This window comes from Lotus japonicus, chromosome 3 (genome assembly GCF_012489685.1).
Source record: "Lotus japonicus ecotype B-129 chromosome 3, LjGifu_v1.2".
Classification (NCBI taxonomy): Eukaryota; Viridiplantae; Streptophyta; class Magnoliopsida; order Fabales; family Fabaceae; genus Lotus; species Lotus japonicus.
Genome location: NC_080043.1, coordinates 89,104,020 through 89,131,921, shown reverse-complemented (window position 1 = coordinate 89,131,921; position 27,902 = coordinate 89,104,020). Strand labels below are relative to the sequence as shown.

The 27,902-nt window shown below is 35.2% G+C and overlaps 4 protein-coding genes and 2 non-coding genes across 7 annotated transcripts; 3 read left to right on the top strand and 3 right to left on the bottom strand.

Moving 5' to 3' along the window:
• Positions 1 to 3,740: 3,740 nt before the first annotated feature.
• Positions 3,741 to 6,987, top strand: LOC130747120 (uncharacterized protein At5g41620-like). Its single transcript, XM_057599960.1, has 3 exons — positions 3,741 to 4,453; positions 4,536 to 4,658; positions 5,359 to 6,987. Exons 1-3 carry the CDS (start codon positions 4,028 to 4,030, stop codon positions 6,652 to 6,654), a joined length of 1,845 nt encoding a protein of 614 aa, XP_057455943.1. The 5' UTR covers positions 3,741 to 4,027; the 3' UTR covers positions 6,655 to 6,987.
• Positions 6,988 to 9,349: 2,362 nt separating this feature from the next.
• On the bottom strand, positions 9,350 to 17,967 carry LOC130747119 (bifunctional nitrilase/nitrile hydratase NIT4A-like). Its single transcript, XM_057599959.1, has 5 exons — positions 17,513 to 17,967; positions 17,232 to 17,411; positions 10,858 to 11,151; positions 10,308 to 10,589; positions 9,350 to 9,721 (listed from the first exon to the last, which is right to left on the bottom strand). Exons 1-5 carry the CDS (start codon positions 17,637 to 17,639, stop codon positions 9,570 to 9,572), a joined length of 1,035 nt encoding a protein of 344 aa, XP_057455942.1. The 5' UTR covers positions 17,640 to 17,967; the 3' UTR covers positions 9,350 to 9,569.
• TRNAK-UUU (transfer RNA lysine (anticodon UUU)) lies at positions 12,058 to 12,129 on the top strand. The gene has a single exon. It is a non-coding gene; the product is annotated as a tRNA-Lys (tRNA).
• A 120-nt stretch (positions 17,968 to 18,087) lies between the features above and the next one.
• On the bottom strand, positions 18,088 to 22,195 carry LOC130747116 (bifunctional nitrilase/nitrile hydratase NIT4A-like). The gene is made up of 5 exons (XM_057599956.1): positions 21,882 to 22,195; positions 21,491 to 21,670; positions 20,164 to 20,457; positions 19,619 to 19,900; positions 18,088 to 18,509 (listed from the first exon to the last, which is right to left on the bottom strand). Exons 1-5 carry the CDS (start codon positions 22,018 to 22,020, stop codon positions 18,358 to 18,360), a joined length of 1,047 nt encoding a protein of 348 aa, XP_057455939.1. The 5' UTR covers positions 22,021 to 22,195; the 3' UTR covers positions 18,088 to 18,357.
• Positions 22,196 to 23,509: 1,314 nt separating this feature from the next.
• On the bottom strand, positions 23,510 to 26,363 carry LOC130747117 (bifunctional nitrilase/nitrile hydratase NIT4A). Of its 2 annotated transcripts, none has more exons than XM_057599958.1 (5): positions 26,130 to 26,363; positions 25,776 to 25,907; positions 24,554 to 24,847; positions 23,984 to 24,265; positions 23,510 to 23,884 (listed from the first exon to the last, which is right to left on the bottom strand). In XM_057599958.1, exons 1-5 carry the CDS (start codon positions 26,275 to 26,277, stop codon positions 23,748 to 23,750), a joined length of 993 nt encoding a protein of 330 aa, XP_057455941.1. In that variant the 5' UTR covers positions 26,278 to 26,363; the 3' UTR covers positions 23,510 to 23,747. The 2 variants fall into 2 exon arrangements, with proteins under 2 accessions (XP_057455941.1, XP_057455940.1); XM_057599957.1 differs by having other exon boundaries at positions 25,728 to 25,907; positions 26,130 to 26,361.
• On the top strand, positions 25,275 to 25,346 carry TRNAK-UUU (transfer RNA lysine (anticodon UUU)). The gene has a single exon. It is a non-coding gene; the product is annotated as a tRNA-Lys (tRNA).
• Positions 26,364 to 27,902: the final 1,539 nt, after the last annotated feature.

Below are 27,902 nucleotides of genomic sequence, written 5' to 3'. Positions count from 1 at the left end.
CATAACGATGAAAAATTGTCCATAATGACATGTTTTTCACATATGACTACAAGAACTTCGGTAGACTTCGCCAGAAACATTTACCAAAGGTTTTATAAAGTCATTAGTAACTTATTGACAAGTATGACTGTCAGTAATTGATTTACCGGTACATAAAAATATCCTCATGGTGCTGATGAAAATGTCACCTTCATGGAAAGAACATCACCTTTTAATCAATTATGCTATTACAAACAATACTGCAACCCTAATTCTTCGAAGTTCCTTATATCAGTGTTCTCAAACCACAACAAAACAAAATTATCTTTTCACCAATAAATCAAGTGGTGAAAATTACTTAATAGCTTTCAAATTGAATTTAAAAAAAGTCCCAGACGAAATACTTGTATCAAGCTAGAGTCATTTGTTTATTGCTTGACAGCCTCTAACTTGGTGGGTATCGGACGGGCAAAGGAGCACATTCGGCATCATGTTGCTATGGAGTTTGAGATGGATCGAGATATTTGAGGCTCAATGTTTTCTTCTTCAAACCGATTCTTTTGAATGGTGAGCCAACATTAAAAAGCACTTGGCATACATTTTAGATTTGACACTTAGTGCTGCTTTGCATCTGCTAGCGGACTGAAATTAACGTCAACGTCTGGGCCGACACTAACTTTTGATGCGAAATAAACTCATTTTTGTAGTGCTATTAATCACTAAAGTTGTTAATTGTAACTAACAAATGATTGATTCAAGTTGTGCATGTTTGAATCCCCTTGAAAAGTCTGGGCTCGAGCGTTGAGTATGGAAAAGTCTCTGCTAAGAGAGCTAGCCCATAAGAATGTGGGTGTTGACTCGAACATAATTGTCTCGAGTGGAGGATAGTCGTAAGCCATATTACACAAAAAAAAATGTTATTGCAAAACTCATTATTATCAATCATGAGTCATGACACAATATTTATTCTTTTAAATAATCATTTATTAGTCAACTATAGGGAAGGACAAGAGTAAGGAGAATATGAAATTATTTGGCCAGGACAAGAGTAAGGAGAATATGAAATTATTTGGCCTAATTTTGCAAGGACAAACATATTTGTTCTAAGAGCATCTAGAATGATAATGATATTTTCTTATTTGAATAACTTAACACTATTTTTATAGGTCTAAAATGCCTTATAAAACTGAAGCAATTTACAAGCAATTCATGAAGATTTTCACTCCAATTGTAATTTCTTATTTTTTGTTAGATACGGATAAAGAGAGAATGAATATGATTGATGTACAAGGGAGATAATTCTTTTTAACCATAAAACAATTTTGGTAACCATTGCTTGGTTTTAGTATAAGTATCCTTCAATGGAAAATATTAAACAATATATTACTTATGCTAAGTATTGAGATAACTGATAAGCAACCTGCTTTGTGGATTGTGTAAGTGTAACTCAATAATGATATATACACATCTCATTTTTTATACCCTTCATTTCCACATATTTTTATTTCTATCTCTTTCCTCTTATTATCTATCACATTTTATACTTTTTCTCTCTTACTTTTCCTTTTTTTCCTATCTCTTTCATTTTTCACTTCTCTCCACCTCAAAGACGAGGTCACCTCAAAGATGAGGTGTGTATGAATAATTATTCAGCACATCTTGTTTTTGTACTTTTTCATGGATGGGATGGGAGTATCTTGTTACCGCTTTGCTTTTCTCCATAAACGTCAATAGGGGTCTATCTTAATTTGACCCTAATATTGGGGCTATCCCCGTTATCCTGGTTTTGCTGTCCATCATTGATCTAATTAGGAAGACAAATTTTCAGTCGTTTACAGTTTACTACTCCTAGAGACCGCTAATGATTTAACATGCATTCAATGCATCGGTATATCCTCCGGATGGTTAGTTAACAATAATTGACATTTACTATCCTACAAATTAATCAAATCATCTTTGAATCATATAAAAAGAGAAATAATAGGATTAGTCCTATCATTAGAATTTAGAATAATTTCATATCATTAAGAACTAATGGCAAAAGCAAAATGGTGTTATAGATGACGTGAGAAGTCCGCTATAGACAGATTTGAGGAACATTCCTGGTGACATAATGGTTAATTAGCTAATTGCAATACATATTATAGAATTAGCTTGAGAGGAAAGGAAATGAATAAATTAATGTGATACAAAGCATCAGGTCAATAACTCATTAAAATAAAGTTTTCACACACATGCTATTACTATGGACGTTTCTCCCACATTTAATTATTGATAGTAGTGATTAATTCCCTTATCGAAATGCTCGTGTTAAGCCTTAAATGACTCGCTACTAAATATGCTAAATTTTTATAAACAAGAACAACTATCAAAATCCTAACATTATAGTTGCAAAATGAGATGAACAACAACCACATCACACTTTATAGTTACAATGGACATTTCTTTGAAGCTTGAGGTTTCAAGTTTCAACACAGCACATGCATGTCCCTGATTGAATGCACCTGCCCCTCACGTGTGTGCCACGTTGTCTCCTCTCGTCTTTTTAAGGGGCTTTCACCGCCAGCAAATCAAATGAACCAATAAGTGATACTACTAAAATTGCAAGAAATTGATAAGCATGATTCTCGTACCTAATAATTGTAAGTTTAAGCTTCACCCTCTCATTGTGGTCAGGAAAAATCCTCCGGTAATTACTGTTTGAGCACAATAACTTTCTTTTGAAATCTAACAAAATTATAAAGAAAAATTAAGCAACCAAAAGAGAATCATTTCAGAGGAGAGGAAGGTCTCGAGCTCAATAGAAGACCTATAAAAAAATATAAGACTGATCGTAGACGATTCAATCCCCTCTTAGCAAACTAATACGCAACATCATTCACCTCCCGATGACTCTAAACAAGGTTGATTTTCAAACTACATATTTTTTTTATATATCAGAAAGATAAATTGCACAATTCAAAAATTGATCCCTAAACTTCTCACACCCAACTCATATATCTCCTGACTCTTATCCTTGACCTATCATTCGGATACCAAACTATCTATTATACCCTCACCTATGTTTATTGCAAAAAGAAATTGACCAATAATAAATAGTCTACCCCAAGGTAGTCAAATCGAGATACGTATCATGTATCGCTAGACCCAAATTCCGTGTCGCGTATCGTATCGTAACGTGTATCGTAAGATACAGACACAAAAAAATTAAGTCATAAATTAAATAATATATTCATATGTCATCTAAATATAGTTCAAAATAATTAAAGATCCAAGTCATAAGTAGAAAAATAGTCTCACAAAGTTCAAGTTCAACCTAATTCCAAGCCATAAGCCAAACTAAAGTACTAAACATCAAAGAGATGAAATTAAATGCCCACTCCCTAATTCCAAGCCATTAAAGGGCTGCTGAAGTTGAACGTGAAACATGAAAGGGCTGCTGAAGTTGAACGTGAAAAGGTGAAAGAATCAAAGAAAACATCACTTTTTAGGGCAATTTACTAATTTTTAATGAAATTAAATGCCCACTCCCTAATTTCTAGGAGAGTAAGATGAAACGACATTTGAAAAACTGTTTTTGTATCGTATCGGGATACGTATCGTGCAATACTCATGCGATATGTGCGATACAGGTCACGATACGAACACAAAAAGATACGGTCATGAGATACGTATCGTTTGGTTGATTTTCGTATCGTATCGGGATACATATCGACTACCATGGTCTGCCCCCTTTCCCTCTCACAAGATTTCTCACACTTTGCACCTAAAAGAAGTCTTCTCACCCTTTTTCTCTCTTTCTTTCCCTCTCAACATTTCCTTTTCTTTCCTCCTCAAACGTTTCTCCCCCAATTATTTTGTCATTTTCCCACTTTTTCTGGTCCTCACAAACCCCTTTCAACATTCAAACACCAGTCACAGTAGCAGTAGAAGAAGAAGAAGATCTTTCATGACCCACTTTGCTAAATTCAAGGCTTAAATAGTGATCATGATGATGATGATGGTGAAACAACTGGCATGAACCTAGCACACAATTCTCATCACCACCATGTCCTCAATTCATCTTCATCACACCAACAACAACAACAACCTCAACAACGAAGGTATTGTCAACAAAATCAGGAAACGAGGTTGTTCCTCTTCCTCTTCCTCATCTCTGGTTCGAAAATACCGATTCAAGAGAGCAATTCTGGTGGGGAAGAAAGCAGGGTCGACCACCCCTGTTCCCTTGTGGAAAACTAGCACAACACCTCCTTCTATGGCTACTCCACCACTTCACCATTCTCAGTTGCCACCAAAAGACAAAGAGCTTTCTGTTTCAGCCAGAAAACTCGCTGCTACTCTCTGGGAAATCAATGATTTACCTTCTGCTGACCCAGTTCGAGGTAGAGACAAAGCTGCGAACTTTTCTAGTTCTAGATCGGGATTGTTGAGGCCACATATGTCAGATCCATCTCAGAGCCCTCTTTTAGAGGTAAATTCATGTCAAGTTTCACTTTTTTTTTTTCTGGTTCATTGGGTTTGGTATGAAGCTGTGTGTTTCTCTATTTGGGCAGAGAATGAAAGGGTTTGAAGGTGATGGCCATAAAAGAAGAGTGTCAGGGTTATCTCATCAGCTTCAATCTGGTGATTACTTGTTGGAGGGTTTAGATTCCTGTAGCAGTGCCCGTTTGATTGAGGTAATGTAATATGCATAGCATTCATCATTTTCATAATTATCATCCAGTTTGTTTTAATATTTTTTTATCTGGGCTTAATTAGTTATTTAATATATGTAAAGGAAGATGGATTACAATAATGCATATGCACTTGACACAAGTTGTGTGGCCATGATAATTTTTTTATAAGTTGTTTACTGTTTACTAGGACTCTATCAAAATACTAAAATTGGTTTGAATTTCGATGTAGCAACTATGACCTCTTAGCTCCTAAGAAATCACTAGTATTGTTTTAAAGCATGTTTCGATCAACTTCTCTTTTCTCATAATCAGTTATGGTGCCTAGAAGCTACTTGCATAAGCTTCTCCACAGACTTCATAATCAATCGTAGAAGGATTTTCACATATACACTAAATATGTGTTTGGAAAGTCCGTTGATTTTCACGTTTCAAAGAGGAGTGATTGAGAAAAAGTTTAGTAGGAGGGTAACTTTTGTAGAGTAAAAACTGGTTCTGGGAGAATTTTAAGTGGATCCAAACATTCTGAACTGGTGTGATATGTCCTTTGCATGGTTTGATGTATCAAGATTAGAGATTAAAATATATATAGATCAGATGAACTTGTTTAAAATTCCATAACGCATAATGGTTTCTTAATATTTTTCCTCTCTTGGTTATTGGGAAGGATGAAACTGAATCATGTTGAAAACTTGAAATGCAGAAGAATTGTGGCAAATGCACTGATGGAGTGAAGAGCCGTCTGAAGGAAGCTAGAAGTGGCCTTTCTACATCGAAGAAGCTTCTAAAGGTATTAAATCAAGTATGCATTAGAGAGCATCAATCATCAACCAAGTCCCTTATCTTAGCTCTGGGTAGTGAGCTTGATCGGGTTTGCCACCAAATTGATCTACTCATCCATGAAGATCGCTCAAACCAGAATGACATGGAGTATGTCATTAAGTGCTTTGCAGAAGAAAAGGCTGCATGGAAAAGTAGAGAGCGAGAAAAGATTCATGATGCCTTAAAAAACGCAGCTGAAGAGCTTAAGGTGGAGAAGAAGTTAAGAAGGCAGACTGAGCGGTTGAATAAAAAGATTGCCAAGGAAATGGCTAATGTAAAAGCTTCCCATTTGAAAGCATCCAAAGAGCTTGAAAGGGAGAAACGTGCAAAGGAAATTCTAGAGCAAATTTGTGATGAATTAGCCAATGGTATTGGGGAAGACAGAGCGCAGGTAGAGGAATTGAAAAGGGAGTCGGCTAAAGTTCGAGAAGAGGTGGAAAAGGAGAGGGAAATGCTTCAGCTAGCAGATGTTTTGCGCGAGGAGAGAGTTCAGATGAAGCTTTCAGAGGCTAAGTATCAATTTGAGGAGAAAAATGATGTACTAGAAAAGCTGAGGAATGAGTTTGAGTGCTTTATGAGAACTAAAGATGAAGAAAATGGGGTTGTTTCTCCAGAGTGTGAAAAAATCAAGGATCTTGAGGCTTATTTCAACAATATCTATGGGGGATTACGAAATGCAGAGAAAGACAATGGTTTGGATGTTGGAGATGATGATGATGGAGATAATGACTCGGATGAGAGTGATCTTCATTCCATTGAATTAAGCATGGATAATAGAGGCTGCATGTGGAGTTATGCTTTTGAAGATGCTACTCAAGATGACTCAAAGAGAGTTTCAGTTGACAGTATAGGGAGAAAATCTCTCTCTGGAATTCAGTGGGGAAGTATTTGCTTCAACAAGAGAACTTCGAGTTTTAAGAAGAGGGATTTTGTCATCAATGATATTCTTGAAGGTTCTAATCATCTTGATCCTGAGACATCACTTGAACTTCTCTCACGAGCTCGGATACAAGATGATAAGGATGAAGCTCAGAGCAATAGGACAATCAAGGGTTTACAAGACTCCATGCCATGTTCCAATCCTGTTCAGAGAAATGATCAACTGTTAACTCTGCAATGCACTGGGGAAGAAGCTGGGAAAAATGCTCTTCTTGCCTTGGAAGGTGATACAATTTGAAGCTAGAGGCTGCAGGGAGAAAATCCAGATGTTTGAAGAGTTTTGTTAGAGATTGCCTGATTGGTAATGGTAGGAGGTTATTTATCATTGATAGTTTCTATTATTTCTGTTCCAAACTGTAAATGCTGTCATTCCTAGACTGAATATGTGCAAGCCTTATCATTGGAATTGGTAAATGTGGTAACTGTTAAAGCTATAGCAAGAAACATGTACATATTTAATAGATTAACAATGTAGTTTTCTGCTATGACTTGACCAGAAGCTGCTAGTTAATATTTATTTGGACATCAGTTGGATGCAATGTGAACGAATTACAATCTAATTCATGAAAAAGGTTTTGTTCACTTTATGTTTTCAAGTGCGTTAGAGAAAAAAAAAGCAAATAGCATAATATAAATCAACTTTTTTTCATAAGATCTGACTTGTGCTTCAGAATCACTTGCTGAAGGGTTTCCAACATGCAGAAAGGTATGGGAATGTTCTAATTTGAACAGGTTATTTAATCCAGGGGGGACAAAAATTGGTGGCTAGCCATGTCATTGGCACGTTGTTCAAAAGGAAATAATGGAACCTTTTTGGATGCATATACAAGGGAAATAAGAACAAGGACTATACTACTAAAAGCTAAAGCTGGTGATGATTCATTTACATCTTCATTTAATTGTCACTCTATTTTCTATTTATCTTTCTTTTTTGACAATTCTATCATATATCATGCCTCTTACTCTTTTTTTTCTAACTCTCCTATCTCCACTTCTTTTCTACTCCCTCCGTTCCAAAACTATTGTAGTTTAAGGGTTATGCACAAAGATTAAGAATTCATTAATTGATGTTATAATTTGACTGAAACACCCTTATTTAATATGAGTTATATGAAAGAGAGAGAATGAAAATCATTGGTCAACTAATTGGTGAGAATTGTGATTGGTGGAATTAAGAGGTGATACTTGGGTGATGTAATATTAAATGAGGGCATGAATGGAAGAGAATGATATAAAGTGCTTTGGATATGTAAAACAACAATGATTTTGGAACAAAATAAAAAAGTTAAAACTACAATAGTTTTGAAACGGATGAAGTACTTTTTAATGAGTGTGAATGAAACATTATCCAATTAATATGAGGACTCAATTTATGTTTTAGCTGTGTGGTTGTGATCTAAATGAGACATTGCTGAGAGTGACAGCCTCACAGATAACATTATTATTGGATACTTCCAACCCCAACGATACAAATATTAGGATTCTGTATTCTTGTATATTGTCTCCGTTTGGATCTAGGAATCAAGCATCGTGTGAGTGGGCCACTCAGATAATTTAACCATAACGGCTTTCATTTATGTTTATTAAACGTATCCAAATAATTAAATTCATATGAAAAAGAGAAAACTTTTGTGAAAAGAAAAAAAAACTTATTGGTCGGTTTTTTTCCCTTTAGAACACCGACAAATTAGTGTTACGACTATTGATCGGGAAGATATCTTGGTTAAAAAAATATGTAAAAGAGAGTTTTTATGTGCTTTCCTTTGTGTGCAGATAGTACTGATATGACTTGTATAACCAATGTTTGAAATCTAATTTTGTGGTACCTTAATTTGAAATCTAGATTTGAGAAAACATAAGCTCCAGCTTGCTAATCCAAAAATTCATCGATTTCTTGTATTAGGAATTTGCTAATCCAAAAATTCATCGATATCTTGTATAAGGAATTTATCTGGAACTATTAGGCCTCATAAGTATGGATGAAAGTAGGTCAGATTGCCGACATGAGTTATGGCCTAGCCTACATCAGACCCAGACCAGATCAGACCAAATTAATAAGTAGACAAGGCTCAAGCTTTTTGAAAAGCCCTTTTAGTTAAAAAGACCAAGCTTAGGCCACTTAGAAAGCATTGTAAACATAACGGGCGGACCTATTTAAAATGAATTATTTTATTATTTTTACAGTGAATTTCTATTATAATATATGAAAATTATATACGTATTTACTTATTTATATGTTTAAGTATGTTAAACTATATACTTACCAAACCTTATAAACCTCTATACATAGAGATTGCTGACTTTGACTTAGACGATATAATGATATTATTATATTTTCTCGTTAGCTATTAGTTTATTGATATGTTTACAAATAGATTTGTTGGTATACTTGAATATCATATGATAAATCAGACATTTAAATAGGCTACCAGGCCAAGCCGGACTTATAATAGATCAAGGCTCACACTAAAAATAAAGCCTATAACAGATAACAGGCCAGACTTAAGTCTTAAATTTTTGAAACAGGCCAGACCTATTTAAACAAAGCCTAGCCTATTTTCATCCCTGCTCATAAGTCATAAGGCATACACGAACTACTATCATTATTTCAATACATTTAGTTATAATACACCAGGCACAACAAAGGGTATTTGTGTGTTTAGATAAATATCTCAAGAAGAAAGCTTTCATTCAAGAGGACCATGTCAATTAATGGGTTAATTGTGATTTAAAAAAAACAAGTAAATGGTAGTAAAAATAGCTAGTTAATAAAAACAGCAATCTCTTACCTTTTCACTAATAAAATAAAGTAAGAAAGGCAGAAAATGAGTTACCAGTATCATTTTGCTCAGTTCATCCTTTATTAAGGTGCAATTGTGTTAACTTCATCCAAACCACATCAAAATATTCGTAATTTATTGTACCAGTTCAAATTAACTTGGATGTAAATCCATCCAAAAAAATAATGTGTGTTTGGATATCAACTTGGTGTAACGGATACGGGCTTTTAACCCAAATTATAAGAGTTTCGTTTACTTTAATTTAAGGATATCGAAACACAATCATAATTATTAACACAAAAGATGACACATTAAGCTAGAAATGGGGACTGGTCCAGAACTAGTGATTCTGGAGGGACGATGAAGTGAAAAACTACTTGGTTTTGTCTTCAACTTTTGTTGAAGTTGATGCAAAAGTAACTGGGTTTGTTGGATGGTCCTTGACACTCAAGCTAAGCACTTCAGGCCTTGAATAGTGTCCAACCACATCAAAATCGAGCTTAGCTCTTGCTATTTCTCCAAGATCTGTGAAATTTTTTCAAGAATCAGAGTGCAACATTCAACTCAAAATGGCAAAATTAATTGATAAAGTTCACACAAATAGAACTACGTTGCTTCATAATTTTTTGAGCTGATAAAAAACAACCTCAATGAGTTCCATTAGTTTGGTTGATCATTTTCACATGTCATTTTAGCAATTTTCTTATGAAATCTAAGATCCTTGCAGCTTTCCATGTATGAAGTTTCATCTGTTTCCCTTCTGTTCAAGTAGAATTATCTGTATAATGTTTAACTAAACTGGACTTTAGAAATCAGAACACTAAAGAAAATATGGAGACCACATCCTGAGAAATTTCCCAATTTGTATAAATAACACTAGTCGTCCATCAAGGATGGGGTTATAACCTGTGGAGTAAGTTAGACAACCCTTTAAATATTATTTCAAAGTTTTCTAACATAGATACTATCTATATTTGGCCTGGTTGAAATTGTGTTCAACAAGATTATAAGAAAAAGGAGGAAAAGTGGAAAAAAAAATAGTATTGATATTATTAGTTACAGATATTTTCCAAAAAAATTGAACATATGATATCAGACAAGCATGACATACCTAGGTCTGCTGAGATGAGTGCCTCCCCCTCATAATTCGGTCCAGCCAGAACATTACCCAATGGTGATATAATGACACTACCACCAACACACACAACAGAATCTGGTGTTAGGTCTTCTTCTGTGCCGGAGAAAACATACTCTGGAGGGGGTGGATAATCCTTCCTCCTAATGAACTGGTTTGCTGATAAAACAAAACACCCACCTTCAAGAGCAATATGGGTCATTGATGCTTGCCACGTTTTCCTGTCATCAGCTGTTGGTGCACAATATATCTCCACACCTATGCTCCATATAGATTTAGTAAACCATAACAAAATGCTGGTAGCTAGGCTGGTTGTTTTACAAGCATAAACAATTTCTAAGTGCGTGTTTCCTTCTATAACTGATTCTAAATCAAAAATCAATTATCGGAAAAAGTTTATATGAGTAGCTTCTAGGTGCCAAAATTGATTCTGAGGAAAAATAAATTGATCCAAACATGGTATTACTATTATGTAATGTTGGTCACAACATGGCAAGTGATTAGGAGATGAAAAATCCAATCAAACCTTTAGCATACATTGCTGTTCTTAAAAGCGGCATCTTGTTCTCCCAACAAATGACAGCACCTATTTTTCCAAGAGGAGTGTCAAACACTGGAATGGTTGATCCATCACCAAATCCCCACATAACTCGTTCCATTGCTGTTGGCATTATTTTCCTGTGCTTTCCTAGATAATGACCCTGAGAATCAAAGAAGAGAGCTGTGCAGTAAAGTGTGTAGCCATCCCTCTCGATCACACCTATCACTAAATGTACTTTATACTTCCCTGCCATTGCTGCCAATTTATCCACTTCAGGACCTACAGCAATACAAGATATATATTAATGGAAAATGTGTGTGTCCATAGCAACTTTGATCTTTCAGAATCAAAGAGTGAAACATTTAGGGGTGAAAAATCTTTACATGAAACACACATTCCCAGATTCTTCCCTTCCAATTTTAAGGTGACATCAAATTGATACTTAGACGAGCAGATAAAAATATATACAAAACTCAGTGCCAATGGGGGGAGTCTATATCAGCTGACCGGAGAAAGGCACACCTTGGCGTCCACACACATAAAACTTTTACCCAGATTTATATAGCATACCAAACTGAACTTTAAATTCATAATCATGCATAATTCTAGGACTGAATAAAGTAATGTGATCAGCAGACATTATCCTTTCCAACAAAAGAGTTGATAGTTGCCCAACAATAAGACTAAGAAAACAAATATATAACTTCATACAAATTAACTAAAGTGCTCATCACTAACCCAATTCTATCTGTCAAAAAAAAAACCCAATTCTAGCATCTTAAAACAAGATTTTCACACAGAATAGGAAGATCTTAATTTTAGTAAATCATAATAATATTTTAAAATTGGATACATACATATAAGGTATATTAGAATTTAATCAGTATATACTGACAGGGTAAACAATTTATAGTTGTTCACAAAGACATCCAATTACATATTTCCGTTTTTCATTTTTTTAAAATTAATTTAATTATGAAATGGAAGAATTGTGAGTTGTAATTAAATGATTGTGTAAATTTTTTTTATACTGTCAATTTATAGATATTAACTCTTTCAATTTTTTTATTTATAGATGTTAACAATTAAATAACAATTTTGCCATGATAAAAAACAATTAAAGTAACAATTAACAATTACATAAATGATTAAATATATATATATATATGTACTTAGAAAGTAAATGCCTTCTTAGCTCAGTGGTAGAGCGCGTGGCTTTTAACCACGTGGTCGTGGGTTCGATCCCCACAGACGGCGTCAATTTGGATATTTTACAATCAAGTTTTGTTATGCCTCCGACACCACATGGAAACTGGCTTAAATGTGTGTGATTTTTTTTAATGCGGACAATGTATAGTTATTAAATATATAATTGGGACTGATTGTGTTCCTTAAATGTTGATCGGGCCAGTTTAAAAAGCTGAACTTGTTCATAAACTTGAAGAAACCCGATAAGATGTGAGTTTTTAAAAAAAGGTCATAAATGAACGAATCCAGATTGACCTGAAAAACAAATTGAATGTCTATTTCAAATTCCATCAAAGAATTATATATATATATATATATATATATATATATATATATATCAATATATATTAGAAAAGAACAACTTCTAGCATGACGTGTCGCTCTCACAGGCCAAGTTAGTGACGTGTCGCTCCCAGGTTAATTCTCACCTAATATTTTACATGTAAGCTCTTTCTCCTTGGCCCCACTTGCCACATGTGCCCTGATTTTTCCATACCTTATTTCTCCTTAATAAAAAAATACGTCTTTAAATTTTAGATTTGATTAGGATTTAAGTTTTTTATTTCTTGATTTTATCTTAATTTATTTTTGATTTATTTTTAGAGTATTAATTAATTTTTATGGTATTTTTATTGAATTTTCGGATTTTTAATTAATTCCGGATTTTATGAGTTTTTATTGTGATTTGCTAGATTTTGATAGTTTTTATCTATTTTTATTTAGTACATTTTTAAATTTTAGATTTGATTAGGATTTATGTTGTTTATTTCTGTATTTTATCTTAATATAACAAAAACCCTCTTAAAACCCTGTCTACCTCCACTATCTCCTCCATGGAATTCATCTCCTTGCAATTTTCATCTCATCTCTCTACTGAACGGAACCACCCCCACAAAATCGTCTCATCTCTCAACGGAACCACTTTGCCATCGACTTGCAATCGCATCCCTCCGATTTGCTGCCTTAGACTGATTGGGAAGGTTGCAGAGGGAGGTTTCAAATTATTTTCTTCCTTTGCGTGCATAATATGTTATGGTTTTTTTCAATTTTATTTTACTTTACCTTTAACTTTCATTCACTCATGTTTGACTTCAAGGTCAATTTCGTTCATCACTTGCCTTGCTAATTTCAAATTCTTTTCTTCAGGTTTTTTTTATAGATATTCCACCAAAAGAGATTCTTTGGAAGCCATGGATGGTGAGTCCATTTTATATTCTATATGAAATTTTGCAATATTTTGATTTGTTTTTTATGTTTTCTGATTCTCCTTTGTATGTGATTCTATTTTATTCGTTTTTCTTAATTTGCATCTAAAATTTGTGTCCTATGTTATAGGAGGTGAAACATTGATCTGTGTATGTTTTGATTAACCTAATCATTGTCAGTGAAGTGGATTGAGGGAGTGAAAGAATTGAGGGGAGAGAAATGAGAAGTTGTAGATTTTTTTCATTGCAACTTTTTTATTTGGTAATTTTTTCTTTTTGCCTGCTTCTTGCACCGAGGAAATTAATTATTATTGTTGGTGCTTGCCGTTACAACTACAGAACTACATATCATGGATGAGATTTTACTGCTCATCTTTGTTCGCTCAAGCTATACTATTGAGGTTAGACTTTTAAAACTGGTGCTATCCTTTCTAATATGCTAAACGCCTAAACCAATGTTTTAACAATAAATTGATTTCCTTGGCTTCCTTGGAAACATTTGACATGAATTTATCCGTAGGTACAGAACGACAATGAGGTGCATACCTCTTTCTGACTACACTCTCTGATTCTCAGCTAGCTGAAGATGAAACATGATTGATGACTCAAGATCTTATCTTGCTCTCATTTCAAGTAAGCCACGAAACATGTGAGACCAGTACTCATGGAGGTTTTTCTCAGTCCATTATATGTATATATTCACCAGATAAGAGATAGAGATGTGTGTTTGGTGTTGCACTACTGTGATGCATATGTATATATTCACCAGATAAGAGATATAGATGTGTGTTTGATGTTGCACTACTGTGATGCATATATAGTTTTACTGACTTAGTTCATCAATTCTACATCTATCTATCATTATTACATATATTAAAAGTCACTTTTAGAAGGCAATATTAGATTTTATAATTAATCATTGTTCTACTATGGTTCAATTAATCAAACTTTAGTGTGATTAGAAGTCTTGCTTGCATGAGTGTGTAATTATCACATTACAATTTAGTATCAACATATGTTTTTGATTTGGTTATTGTACTTTCAACAACCGTGCTACATAAAGCAATGAGTTGTTTTAGCCGTTCAACAAATATAATGGGTCTAAAATTTCTAGAGGGGTTTTCTTCCATTCATCTTCTTTAGTAGCATGTGATTAGTTTCCCCTTACAAATAGATCTGATTGGTTATGGAAACCACTAGAAGGTCATAGCCAAAAAGTGGCTTCAATTCATTCTTTGGCTTTCATATCTGTCTGCAAATTTGATTGCTATCTTTGCACTATCATTGCTAGATTGATGTTGCACATATTGCTATTATGTTTGGTGGTCTGCTGATTTGGAAGCAAGTTTCATTTGAATTAGCATGAGTTCATATTAATTCATGTTAAAGTTGGACAACAATCAGGAATAGCACCTAGGATTGCTGCTGATTTGGAAGCAAGTTTCATTTGATTTTTTAATTAGAAATAAATATTTTAAAGATTTAAATTCAAAATGTGATACCTTCTTACTTTATGAAGTGTTTTTTTATGCCAGAGAACAGACTCTGGTTGCAGTGAAAACAAAATTTGCATATGATGTTAGGTACTGTGTGGAATTTGTGAGTGTGTTTGTGGATAATTTATAAGAAAAACGGTGGTGATAGTGAGGTAGAGAAATCTGAGAGAGATTTTGATGTAAATGGAGATTTTTCTTTCTTATGAGATTGGACTTTTAACCCTTATCCACACCATTCGAAATTTCCATTACTATTATTTTCGACACTTATGTCACTGACAAATAATAATTAGGTTCTGATGTAATGTATATTCTTTGTAATGGAGAATTAAGTAGTTGTTTTTAAGAGTCTTTTATATATAATTCAGATGCAAACAGTATGCACCCAGCTATCACTTGAGCACTAGAGCAAGTAAAGGGAGTATACTACGACTGCTTTACTATTCTGAATTTTTTTATCGCGGAAATGCTCCGGTAAGTACAACAAGCTCAAAAGCAGAATAGCATGATGAAACTACTAGATATTATTAATGAACCAAACCTTTCAGTTCCAAACTGTCAAGACCTTCGCTAGAAATTTGTTCTAAAGTACGCCTATTAGTACTACTATAAGAGCAAAGCAACATGCTTCTTATATTGGGAGATAGACAAAAGAAGAGGTTGCCTTAGTAAGCTTTATCACCTGGATCAACAGAAAAAGCAACTTAAACTCGATCGATGAAAGTTGGAATGACAAGGTTTACTCTTAAAGTCTTCGGCAGGAGGAGGATACAAGAGATCGACCTTGAAGCAAGCAAGGTATGGTGGGTGTCATCATCTTCATCGATATTACCCACCAGATAGACTTGAGAAAAGACTTCCAGGCATCCCGAGAGTAAGGAGAAGCTGGATCTAAATGTATTAGAAAGAGCCTAAAAGCTTTTATATATAGGAATAATATTTTACATGAAAATACTTCTACATAAAAATAAATGTTAATAAGATTTCATCGGAATTTTTTTGTTGTTACAAGAAAAACATAATATAATATAGTTTGATGTTAATTTTTTACTACATAATAATATAGTCCACTTTAATTTTTTTGTACAAATTATTATAGGAGTTAAATTCTCCTACGGGAAGAAATATATTTTAACAAGAAAGTACCTTCATTAAGTATTAATTAATGTATCAAATACAATAACAAATTTCGCGGTACATTCTTTTTTTTCTAAAATTAAAATGTGTTCTGAATGCTTTATTCGTGATTCTTCATATCTATAATTTGTGTTATTGTCTTTAGGCTATGAAGAATGTGAAACGACTTCATGTTGATATGGGTCAAACTTAGTTTATTTTATTGTGTAAAAAATGAACTCGCATAATCACGTACATAAAGAATCTTTTCTCTTTTTTTCATTGTAGATTAAATCAACTATTGTTTATTAGCCATCATTAAACCACATCCCCTAATATGTTTTGCATAATTTGAGATTTGGTTAACCAATTTTTTTATTAGTTATTCAATTGTACGAAGTTCAATCAATGCAACAAGGGTTTTAATTTAAGACTTTTTGTCCACTTTGCTCATCATTTCATATTCTTCTATTTTATCAGTTGTTTATTATATTTTTAATGATCAAGGTATTAATTGACCTATCAAATATAATAGATGTATTTCCCGTGCAACGCGCAGGTAAAAAACACTATATATATATTTCTCATTCTTAAAAAAAAAAACTAATTTTCTAACCTATTAATGAACCATTATTAGATCATTTGTGCTAATTTTGCATGACACAGAGATCATTTGTGCTAATTTCACCATAGATTCGTATCGGGTTGTTGTATCCTTTGAGCAACTATAACATGAGATTGAAAATCTCTATCTGATGTTCATTTAGGAAATTCTAATACTCCGTTCACAATTTATGCATATCGAAAACCGTGTTTCAAAGCTAGTGGGACGAGTTGGGATATGATGTGTTTATCTTCGCCCAACCCGAAACATTAACCTGGCCAATTTTTTAAACCTGAGCAAGTCCTAGATTAGAAAAAACCCGATGATGAGATGGATATTTAATGGACATGGGCTAGGACGGGTTAATGGATCGGGCTAGGTGTTGTACACCCCTAGTTGTGACCCATTGCCATGGAGAAAAAAAAATTAACAAGTACTTTAACTATATTATCCAGGGTTGAAAAGAATAATGTTAAGTGCATCATCATTTTCCACCTCCACCTTGTGTAAATGTAAGAAATAAGTGATATTATATGTGATGTGACAAGAAATGCAGAGAGAGATAAGAAGAAATAAGTAGAAATGAAATGAAATGAAAGAGAAAGTAAAACGTGAATGTATCATTACTCGGTTGAAAATACAATGTATTTAAAAGAAGCTTATACTTGTATTGTTTGAACTTGCTCTTACCAGGCACATCAATGGCTGAAGAATGATACTTGCGAAAATCCTCTCTACCTTTGGCTGTGCGGCTTCCAATAATAACACCAAAATTGGAACCACGCGGATAGCCGCCAATAAACGCTTCTGGAAAAACCACAAGCTGTGATCCATTCCCAGCGGCTTCAGCCACCAACCTCTCAGCCTTATCTGCACGTACGTACACACAGAACAGAAATGCATGCATTCACAAATTCGGTTCAAGTTCAAGAAAGATCATCATTTGGGGTAGAGAGTGGGAAAGGACGAACCGAGAGTGGCGGGAGTGTCGTAGAAGATGGTGGAGGCCTGAACAACCGTGGCTCGGACGGTGGTCGGCGCGTTGGAATCGGAACCCATGTCCATCTGTGGAGGAGGAGTTGTTGTTACAAGTGCCATGTTGGAAGTGGACTCTCTTCTCTGTGGATGTCTCAAATTTCAGAATGAACCTTTCGTTCAATTTTATTTACCACTCACGATTTGTATGGCTACCCATTGTTACCATTGGCCACTTCTTTTACAAAACAATCAAACATACCCATGGTTTGATCTTTGTTAAACAAAAAAATGCTTGATCATACCAAACGAAATGTAACAATTTTAAAATCATGGTATATTTCCATTGGTTTAGAAATATTGATACGGACACAATGCCATATTTATATAACTATTCGGTATTTTCGTTTTGTACCTGTTAGCAATGTTCTTTGTTATAACAAGCAACAGCACATTGTTTCCAAAAAGGCAATAGGTGGTATTGGTGAGGAAAATGACATACACACCTTTCCACCCGATATACGAGTTTCCAGTATCATTTTGTTCAGTTCATCCATTTTTTGGGTCCAGATTTTGTTAACTTCACCTAAACCAAACCAATATTTTCTTAATTTCTTTGTACAAGTTCAAATCAACTTCGACGTATCCAAAATATAATGTGTTTGGATACAAGCTTGGTGTCACGAATACAGGCTTTTAATCCAAATTCTAAGAGTTCCGTTTACTTTAGTTTACGGATATCCAAACATAATCATTACTATTAACACAAAAGATGAGACATTAGGCTAGAACTGGGACTGGTCCAGAACTAGTGATTCTGAAGGGACGAAGAAGTGAAATACTACTTGGTTTTGTCTTCAACTTTTGTTGAAGTTGATGCAAAAGTAACTGGGTTTGTTGGATGGTCCTTCACACTCAAGCTAAGCACTTCAGGCCTTGAATAGTGTCCAACCACATCAAAATCGAACTTAGCTCTTGCTATTTCTCCAAGATCTGTGAATTTTTTCAAGAATCAGAGTGCAACATTCAACTAATGGCAAAATCAATTGATAATGGAAGACAAGGAAAACAATCTATAATAAAGGACCTTCATGAAAGCCCTAGAGACATATTCTTAGTCCCATCTAATGTGATAACAGTTCAATTTGGTCTCCTAAAGTTTAAACACAAATAGAATCACATTGCTTCATAATTTTCTGAGCTTATAAAAAACAACCTCAATGAGTTCCATTAGTTTGGCTGACAATTTTCATGTCATTTTAGCTCTTTTCTTATGAAATATAAGATCCCTGCAGGTTTCCAAGTATGAAGTTTTTTCTCTTCTATTCAAGAAGAACTATCTTTATAATGGTTAACTAAACTGGACTTCAGAAATCAGAACACTAAAGAAAGAATGAAGACCACAACCTGAGAATTTTCCCAATTTGTATAAATAACACTAATGGTCCATCAAGGATGAGATTATAACCCGTGGAGTATGTTAGACAACCCCTTTAAATATTATTTTAAAGTTTTCTAACATGGATACAATCTATATTTGGCCCAGTAGAAATTGTGTTCTACAAGGTTAAATAAAAAAGGAGGAAAAGTGAAAAAACTAACTAGTCTTGATATTATCAGAGTTGAAGATATTTCCCACAAAAAATTGAACATATTATATGTATGTGTAATAAACTAATCTACTAGGTAAAATATAAGCACTGTCCTACTCAAAGTGTGTATTTAGACTTTAGATACCAGTTAAGTGTAACGTGAACTGACTTCATCTCAATTTCTAACAAGTGTTTCGTCCACTTTTTGTTTTGAAGTGCTTGCTGACGTTCATTTAAGCTGATATCAATCGATGTCCAAACATAGCCTAGAACTAGTCCAGTGCTCCTACTAAGATTACCAACCTAACAAAAATCCTAAAACACACTTAGAATCATATATCCAAATCCTGTAACAGCCCGCTAAATTTGAAGCAAGTCTGGCACGGGGAACCAGAGACTTGCTGCATAACAATCTGTGCTTACTTGCTTATGGAGATCATTAAAGGAAGTAATGCTCTATTATAACACAGACCAAGCAGCAAGTGTAAATATCAGACAAGCATGACATACCTAGGTCTGCTGAAATGAGTGCCTCCCCCTCATAATTCGGTCCAGCCAGAACATTACCCAATGGTGATATAATGACACTACCACCAGCACACACAACAGAATCTGGTGTTAGGTCCTCTTCCGTGCCTGCGAAAACATACTCTGGAGGGGGTGGATAATCCTTCCTCCTGCAGAACTGGTTCGCAGACAAAACAAAACATCCACCTTCAAGAGCAATATGGGTCATTGATGCTTGCCACACTTCCCTGGCATCAGCTGTAGGTGCACAATATATCTCCACACCTATGCTCCATAGATTTAGCAAAACAAAACAAGATGCTGGTAGTTAGGCTAGTTGTTTTACAAGCATAAACAATTTCTAAGTGCATGTTTCCTTCTATAATTGATTCTAAATCCAAAATCAATTTGGCAAAAAGTTTGTTTGAAGCTTCTTGATGCCACAATTGATTCTGAGGAAAAAAAAACTGTTCCAAACATGGTACTACTATTATGTAATATTGGTCACGTCATAGCATGTGATTAGAAGATGAAAAATCCAATCTAACCTTTCGCATACATTGCTGTTCTTAAAAGCGGCATCCTGTTCTCCCAACAAATGACAGCACCTATTTTTCCTACAGGAGTTTCAAACACTGGAATGGTTGATCCATCACCAAATCCCCACACAACCCTTTCCATTGCCGTTGGCATCAATTTCCTGTGCTTTCCTAGATAATGACCCTGAGAATCAAAGAAGAGAACTGAGCAGTAAAGTGTGTAGCCATCCCTCTCTATCACACCCATCACTAAATGTACTTTATACTTCCCTGCCATTGCAGCCAATCTATCCACTTCAGGGCCTATAACAATACAAGACATGTTAATGGAAAATGTGTGCCCACAACAACTAAGATATTTTAGAATCAAAGAGTGAAAGATTTAGGGGTGAAAAATCTTAACAAGAAAAAATCATTCCGAGATTCTTCCCTTCCAATTTTAAGGTGACATCAAATTGATACATAGGACGGGTTTGGTATGAAGATGAAAATGCAGGTAAAAAAATGTACAAAATTGTATTAAAAACTCAGTGCCAATGGGGGAGGTCTATATCAGCTGACCGGAGAAAGGCTAAGCTTACTTTGCCGCAGCACCTTGGCGTCCATATACATAAAACTTTTACCTAGATTTTTATATCATACCAAACTGAACCTTAGATTCATAATCATAATTTCAGGACTGAATAAAGTAATGACAGCAGACATTATCCTTTCCAAGTTTGTAAATATTTATTTGAAAAAAGAGGTGATAGTTGCCCAAAAACAAATTGAATGTGAATTTCAAATTTCATCAAGGAAGTCTAAATATTTATCATTGTGTAAAAAAAGTAAACTAATTTCCTTACCTATTAATAGACACTTATCAGATCATTTGTGCTAATTTTGCGTGGCACAAAGTTCCAATTTAACTATATAATGAGATACATTTCTAATATAATATTTCACCAAAGATACAAATCGGGTTGTAGGGGGCTTGAAGCAACTAAAACATGAAATTGAAAATCTCTATGTGATATTAATTTAGAAAATTATAATCCTCCGTGCACAATTTTTGCATATCCAACACCGTGTTTCAAAGCTAGTGAGACGAGTTGAGACATGTTGTGTTTATCTTCGCCGAACCCTAAACATTGACCAAACCAATTTTTAAACCTGAGCAAGTCCTAGATCCGAAGAAATCCGATGAGGTGCAAGTATAATGGACATGGGCTAGGACGGGTTAATGGACCGGGCTAGGTCTTGTACACCCCTAGTTGTGACTTGTGACCCATTGTCATGATCAAATAAATGATTTTATATTATATTCTAACACTTTATTATTTGAAGTTGGTCTTACCAGGAACATCAATGGCTGAAGAATGATACTTGCGGAACTCCTCTCTACCTTTGGCTGTGCGGTTTCCAACAGCCATACCAAAAGTGGAACCACGCGGATAGCCGCCAATAAACGCTTCTGGAAACACCACAAGCTCTGACCCAGACCCAGCAGCTTCAGCCAGCAATCTCTCAGCCTTATCTGCACAAAATTCATTCACAAATTGGGTTCAACTTCATGAAACATCTTCAATTGGGGCACCCCAGATGGCATTTTCGGCACAAAATCACAAAAAGACAGTAAATTTAACACCAGAATCAAAAGGGTAGTGACAGAGAAGAAGACAAAGGCAAAAATAGCAGTTAAGTTTGATTGGACCATTGGAGAGAGTAGAGAGTGGGAAAGGACGAACCGAGAGTGGCAGGAGTGTCGTAGAAGATGGTGGAGGCCTGAACAACCGTGGCTCGGACGGTGGTCGGCGCGTTGGAATCGGAACCCATGTCCACCTCTGGAGGAGGAGGAGTTGTTACAAGTGAAATGTTGGAAGTCATCTTCTTCTGTGTGGATGTCTCAAATTTCAGAATGATCCTTTCTGTCCAATCTTATACACTACTCACTAATTTCACTCTTAAAAACGTGTTTATTTAGGCAGAAAAGAACAAATGAGAAACTGAATGGTATTCAAGAAAAGCTAGCAAACTGATACACTCTTTTTTTTTGTATTTAGGCAAAAGAGACAAATGACAAAAGGAGTGGTATTCAAGAAAAGCTAGCAAAGTGCTTTGGTCTTTACCCTAGTGGTTATGCGGTTAAGCTTAACACGGATGGCCATTTTGATACGCGCAAGCAACTAATTAGCTTTGGTGGTCTTATTCATAATACTTCCACTTCTCGGTTGGGTGGTTATTTGGACTTCTCTATTGAGTTTTGTGTGCTCTTGACTGAGTTCAATTTTCGACATGTTATTTGTGAGAGCGACTAGTTTGATGCTATTCGGATGTTGAATGCTCCCCATTTGATGTCATATTTGGGAGCTTTGCTGGTGGAAATTGTTGATATTTTGACCCGTTTATGGTGTGTTAGCTTCTGACATGTCCTACATGAGGCAAACATGTGCGCTAGCACATCAACCATGCAACTTCTCAAGACTTAATCCAAGGCATCTTCCTAGTGATTTCCAAAAGCTTTTCTCCTTTCATTCACCAACGCAAACCCACGGCCACAAGGCCTATAACATGCACAATCTTTCCTTTCAATTCTCTGACAGGCTTGTTTTCTTGAGTTCGCGTTTTTAATTTGAGATTTGAAATTGGTTCTTTCCCCAACTGAGTTAAATCCGCTTTTTGCGTCTTACCTGCATTGTTGTTAGTGTCCGAACAACACCAATGTTTGAGAATTCTAACACCCCTTAATATTTGTTTGGAAAGTTTTCTTCCTAATATATTCCATGTTATTGTAATTTGGTGGGACCTTAATTTAAAATCTAGCTTTGAGAAAACATAAGCTCCAACTTGCTAATCCAAAAATTCGTTAATTTATGGCAAGAATTTGTTCGGAACTATTAGGCCTCATAACAATGATGATGATTGGTGAACACCGCAGGTGTCCAAACACCAACTTTTATGACAGTTTAAGACCACCACAAAATGGAAAATCAGAAACTATAAAAAAAAATATGATGTGGCAGTTTAAAACCACCATAAATGTAGGTCTTGGGCATGTTTGACACTGTAGCATGATCCACCAATCATTTTTTGCCTCAATGCGTACACGCACCGCGATCATTATTTCAATCACTGAGTTATAATATACCTGGCACAAAGGTTTTTGTATGTTTAGATAAATGACTCACTAAGAAAGTTTTCATTCAAGAGGACCTTGTCAATTAATGTGTTAAGTGTGATTAAAATAAACAAGTAAATGGTAGTAAAAATAGTTAATAAATCAGCATTCTCTCACCTTTTCACAGAAAAACAGAGTTTCCAGTATCATTTTGTTCAGTTCATCCATTTTTTGGGTCCAAATTTTGTTAACTTCATCTAAACCACCAAACCAATATTTTCTTAATTTCTTTGTACAAGTTCAAATCAACTTGGACATACGTCCATCCAAGATATAATAAATACGGGTTTCTAACCCAAATTATAAGAAGAGTTCCGCTTACTTCACAAGCATAATTATTAACGCGCAAGATGACACATTAGGCTAGAACTGGGGACCAGTCCGGAACTAGTGGTTCTGGAGGGATGATGAAGGGAAAAGCTACTTGGTTTTGTCTTCAACTTTTTGTTGAAGTTGATGCAAAAGTAACTGGGTTTGTTGGATGGTCCTTGACACTCAAGCTAAGCACTTCAGGCCTTGAATAGTGACCAACCACATCAAAATCGAACTTAGCTCTTGCTATTTCTCCAAGATCTGTGAATTTTTTTCAAGAATCAGAGTGCAACATTCAACTCATAATGGCAAAATCAATTGATAATGGAAGACAAGGAAAACAATCTGTGCATGATATACCTAGGTCTGCTGAAATGAGTGCCTCCCCCTCATAATTCGGTCCAGCCAGAACATTACCCAATGGTGATATAATGACACTACCACCAGCACACACAACAGAATCTGGTGTTAGGTCCTCTTCCGTGCCTGCGAAAACATACTCTGGAGGGGGTGGATAATCCTTCCTCCTGCAGAACTGGTTCGCTGACAAAACAAAACATCCACCTTCAAGAGCAATATGGGTCATTGATGCTTGCCACACTTCTCTGGCATCAGCTGTTGGTGCACAATATATCTCCACACCTATGCTCCATAGATTTAGTAAAACATAACAAAATGCTGGTAATGGTTGTTTTACAAGCATAAACAATTTCTAAGAGCATGTCTCCTTCTATAATTGATTCTAAATAAAAAATCAATTTTGGCTAAAAGTTTGTTTGAGCAGCTTCTGGATTGGGTCAGAATTGATTCTGAGGAAAAATAAATTGTTGCAAACATAGCATTACTATTATTAGGTGAATTCTGTGGTACTATAATGTAATATTGGTCACAACATAGCATGTGATTGGAAGATGAAAAATCCAATCTAACCTTTAGCATACATTGCTGTTCTTAAAAGCGGCATCCTGTTCTCCCAGCATATGACAGCACCTATTTTTCCAAGGGGAGTTTCAAACACTGGAATGGTTGATCCATCACCAAATCCCCACATAACCCTTTCCATTCCTGTTGGCATCAATTTCCTGTGCTTTCCTAGATAATGACCCTGAGAATCAAAGAAGAGAACTGTGCAGTAAAGTGTGTAGCCATCCCTCTCTATCACACCCATCACTAAATGTACTTTATACTTCCCTGCCATTGCAGCCAATCTATCCACTTCAGGACCTACAGCAATACAAGATATAGTAATGGAAAATGTGCTCATCACTAACCCAATTCTAGCATCTTAAAACAAATTTTTCACACAGAAAGGAAGATCTTAATTTTATTAAATCATAGTAATATTTTAAAATTGCATACATACATATATGTTATATTAGAATTTAATCAATATATACTGACAGGGTAAACAATTTATACTTGTTTACAAAGGCATCCAATTACATTTTTGTTTTTCATTTTTTTTAAATTAATTTAATTATGACATGGCAGATTTGTGAATTCTAATTGAATAATTGTGTAAAACATTTTATACTGTCAATTTATAGATATTAACAATTAAATAAAAAATTTACCATGGCAAAAAACTACTAAAGTAACCATTAACAATTACATAAAGGAATAAATTTATATATGTACTTAAAAAGTAAAAGCCTTCTTAGCTCAGTGGTAGAGCGCGTGGCTTTTAACCACGTGGTCGTGGGTTCGATCCCCACAGACGGCGTCAATTTAAATATTTTTATAATTAAGTTATGTTACGCCTTCAACACCAAATGGAAACTGGCTTAAATGCGTGTGATTTTTTTTTTACGCGAACGAATTTAAACCCGTCCATAAACCCGAAAAAAACCTGATAAGGTGAGGGTTTAAAAAAGACCGGGTCCAGTCCAGGTTGGCTGTAACGACAAATTGAATGTCAATTCCAAATTATATATTAGTTCTCATTCTAAAAAAAACTAATTTCCTAACCTATTAATGGACAATTATTAGATCATATGTGCTAATTTTGCATGGCACAAAGTGTCTCATGTGTAATATGGTAATTATTAGTTAATTTGTGCTAAATCAAAATCCAGTAACTTGTATTGTTTGAAGTTGCTCATACCAGGAACATCTATGGCTGAAGAATGATACTTGCGAAAATCCTCTCTACCTTTGGCTGTGCGGATTCCAATAATAATACCAAAATTGGAACCACGCGGGTAGCCGCCAATAAACGCTTCTGGAAACACAACAAGCTGTGACCCATACCCAGCAGCTTCAGCCAGCAATCTCTCAGCCTTATCTGCACACAAAATCATCCACAAATCCAGTTCAAGTTCATGAAAGATGAATTTGGGCCACCCCAGATGACTTTTCAGGCACGAAATCAGAAAGAGACAGTAAATTTTAATACCAGAATGAAAAGGGGTAGTGACAGATAAAAAGTCAAAGGTAGAAATAGCAGTTAGTGGTAGGAACAGATAGAGTGAAGGAGAAAAAGTCAAAAGATTGAGAAAGGACGAACCGAGAGTAGCGGGAGTGTCGTAGAAGATGGTGGAGGCTTGAACAACCGTGGCTCGGACGGTGGGGGCGTTGGAATCGGAACCCATGTCCACCTCGGCGATCAGTGGACCATTGTTGATGGTTGGTGTTGTTGTTGGTACAAGTGCCATGATGGAATTCGTCTCTTTTGATGTCTCAACTTTCAGAATGATCCTTTGGGTCCAATCTTATACACTAATGTCACTTTTAATTTCACTATTTTTAGGTTTATTTAAGCAGAAAATAACAAATGAGAAACTCAGTGTCGGTCAAGAAAAGCTAGCAAACTGCTTTGTTCTTTACACTAAAATAATGTTTTGTTGTGGATGGAGGAGAGATGAGAAGAAAAGAGGGAGAAAATAAAGATGTGATAAATGATTTGGTTAAAAAAAAAGAGAAAAATAGATAGAAAATGAAGATGGAAAATGAGTGAAGGTGTGAATGAATCAAACTCTTATGCTACGCTAGTGGTTATGTGGTTGAGCTTAACACCGATGACAATTTTGATATGCGCAAGCAGCTAATTGATTTTGGTGGCCTTATTCGTAATGCTTTCGTTTTGTGGCTGTGTGGTCTTTCGGGCTTTTCTATAGAGTTTTGTGTGGTCTCGATTGAGAGTTCGATTTTCGACATGTTATTTGTGAGAGCGACTCGTTTGATGCTATCCGGATGTTGAATTCACCTCCTTTGACGTTGCATTTGGGAGCTTTGTTGGTGGAGATTGTTAATATTTTAACCTGTCGATGGCGTGTTAGTTTCTAAATGTCCTACGTGAGACAAACATGTGTACTGACATACTTGCTTTCTTGGGTGTGTGTTTTCAATTTAATCTCCAGTATTGGTCCTTGCCCCCGGCTGAGTTGAATTCGCTTCTTGCGTCAAACCAACGTAACATTGTTGTTGGTGGCGGAAGAACGCCAATGTTTGAAAATTCTAACACCCCTTAATATGTGTCTGAAAATGTTTCTTCCTAATATATTCGCCGTTATTCTAATTTGGTGGCACCTTAATATTTTTTGGACAAAGGTTAATGGAATTCATTCCATAGGGGTAAGGCCCAAACATTGGCAAGAGACGTCTGCACTACCATACTTAGGACTGTTCATGGTTCTCTGAGAACCGAAGCTAACCAAGAACCGAACTGAAAACTGAACCGTTTAAGAACCGAACCTTTAAGAACCGAACCGAACTCGAACCTAAATTGAGAAACCGGTTCGGTAACCGAACCAAAATATCAACTACCAATTCAGGTTCGGTTATAGTATATCGGTTCGGTTCGGTTCGAACCATCTATAAATATGCATGTTTTACCGAACTGGTTAACCGAAATTTGAAACCGGTTCGGTTAGGTTCGAACCATACTATATCGATTCGGTTCGGTTCTCTCAAACCAAAATTTTAGTTCAGGTTCGGTTCGGTTCGGTTCAAGCAAAGAACCGAACCATGAACAGTCCTAACCATACTCATAACAAGGTCATTAGAGTCCAATTTTCTTACGAGAACCAACATCAACCGTATTCATAATCTAGAAGATGATTTTTGGAAACTATACTAGCAAGAGATGGAAATTAAACTTCACTCAAAGTTCAGCGACAAAATACTTAAATCTTATGATCGTAAACTTTTGTTTTAATGAGTTGTCTTCGTTTTTTAATTAGATTTGTAGAAAGATAATGTTTTGAGTTTGTGTCACATAAAAGTTACTACTTTAAATGTGGTTGGAAATAAGGTGTATATAAGTTTTTTTTTTTCTTCT

Bases quoted from the DNA above. Each gene is read 5' to 3' on its own strand.
- LOC130747120 (XM_057599960.1), top strand. From the start codon at position 4,028: ATGTCCTCAATTCATCTTCATCACACCAACAACAACAACAACCTCAAC. The intron at 4,454-4,535 runs GTAAATTCATGT...CTATTTGGGCAG, and splicing joins CTCAGAGCCCTCTTTTAGAG to AGAATGAAAGGGTTTGAAGG. The intron at 4,659-5,358 runs GTAATGTAATAT...CTTGAAATGCAG, and splicing joins GCAGTGCCCGTTTGATTGAG to AAGAATTGTGGCAAATGCAC.
- LOC130747119 (XM_057599959.1), bottom strand. From the start codon at position 17,639: ATGGCACTTGTAACAACAACTCCTCCTCCACAGATGGACATGGGTTCC. The intron at 17,412-17,512 runs GTTCGTCCTTTC...ACGTACGTGCAG, and splicing joins CGACACTCCCGCCACTCTCG to ATAAGGCTGAGAGGTTGGTG. The intron at 10,590-10,857 runs GTTTGATTGGAT...TATGGAGCATAG, and splicing joins AACAGCAATGTATGCTAAAG to GTGTGGAGATATATTGTGCA.
- LOC130747116 (XM_057599956.1), bottom strand. From the start codon at position 22,020: ATGACTTCCAACATTTCACTTGTAACAACTCCTCCTCCTCCAGAGGTG. The intron at 19,901-20,163 runs GTTAGATTGGAT...TATGGAGCATAG, and splicing joins AACAGCAATGTATGCGAAAG to GTGTGGAGATATATTGTGCA. The intron at 18,510-19,618 runs GTATGTCATGCT...AAAAATTCACAG, and splicing joins ACTCATTTCAGCAGACCTAG to ATCTTGGAGAAATAGCAAGA.
- LOC130747117 (XM_057599957.1), bottom strand. From the start codon at position 26,277: ATGGCACTTGTACCAACAACAACACCAACCATCAACAATGGTCCACTG. The intron at 25,908-26,129 runs GTTCGTCCTTTC...TTTTGTGTGCAG, and splicing joins CGACACTCCCGCTACTCTCG to ATAAGGCTGAGAGATTGCTG. The intron at 23,885-23,983 runs GTATATCATGCA...AAAAATTCACAG, and splicing joins ACTCATTTCAGCAGACCTAG to ATCTTGGAGAAATAGCAAGA.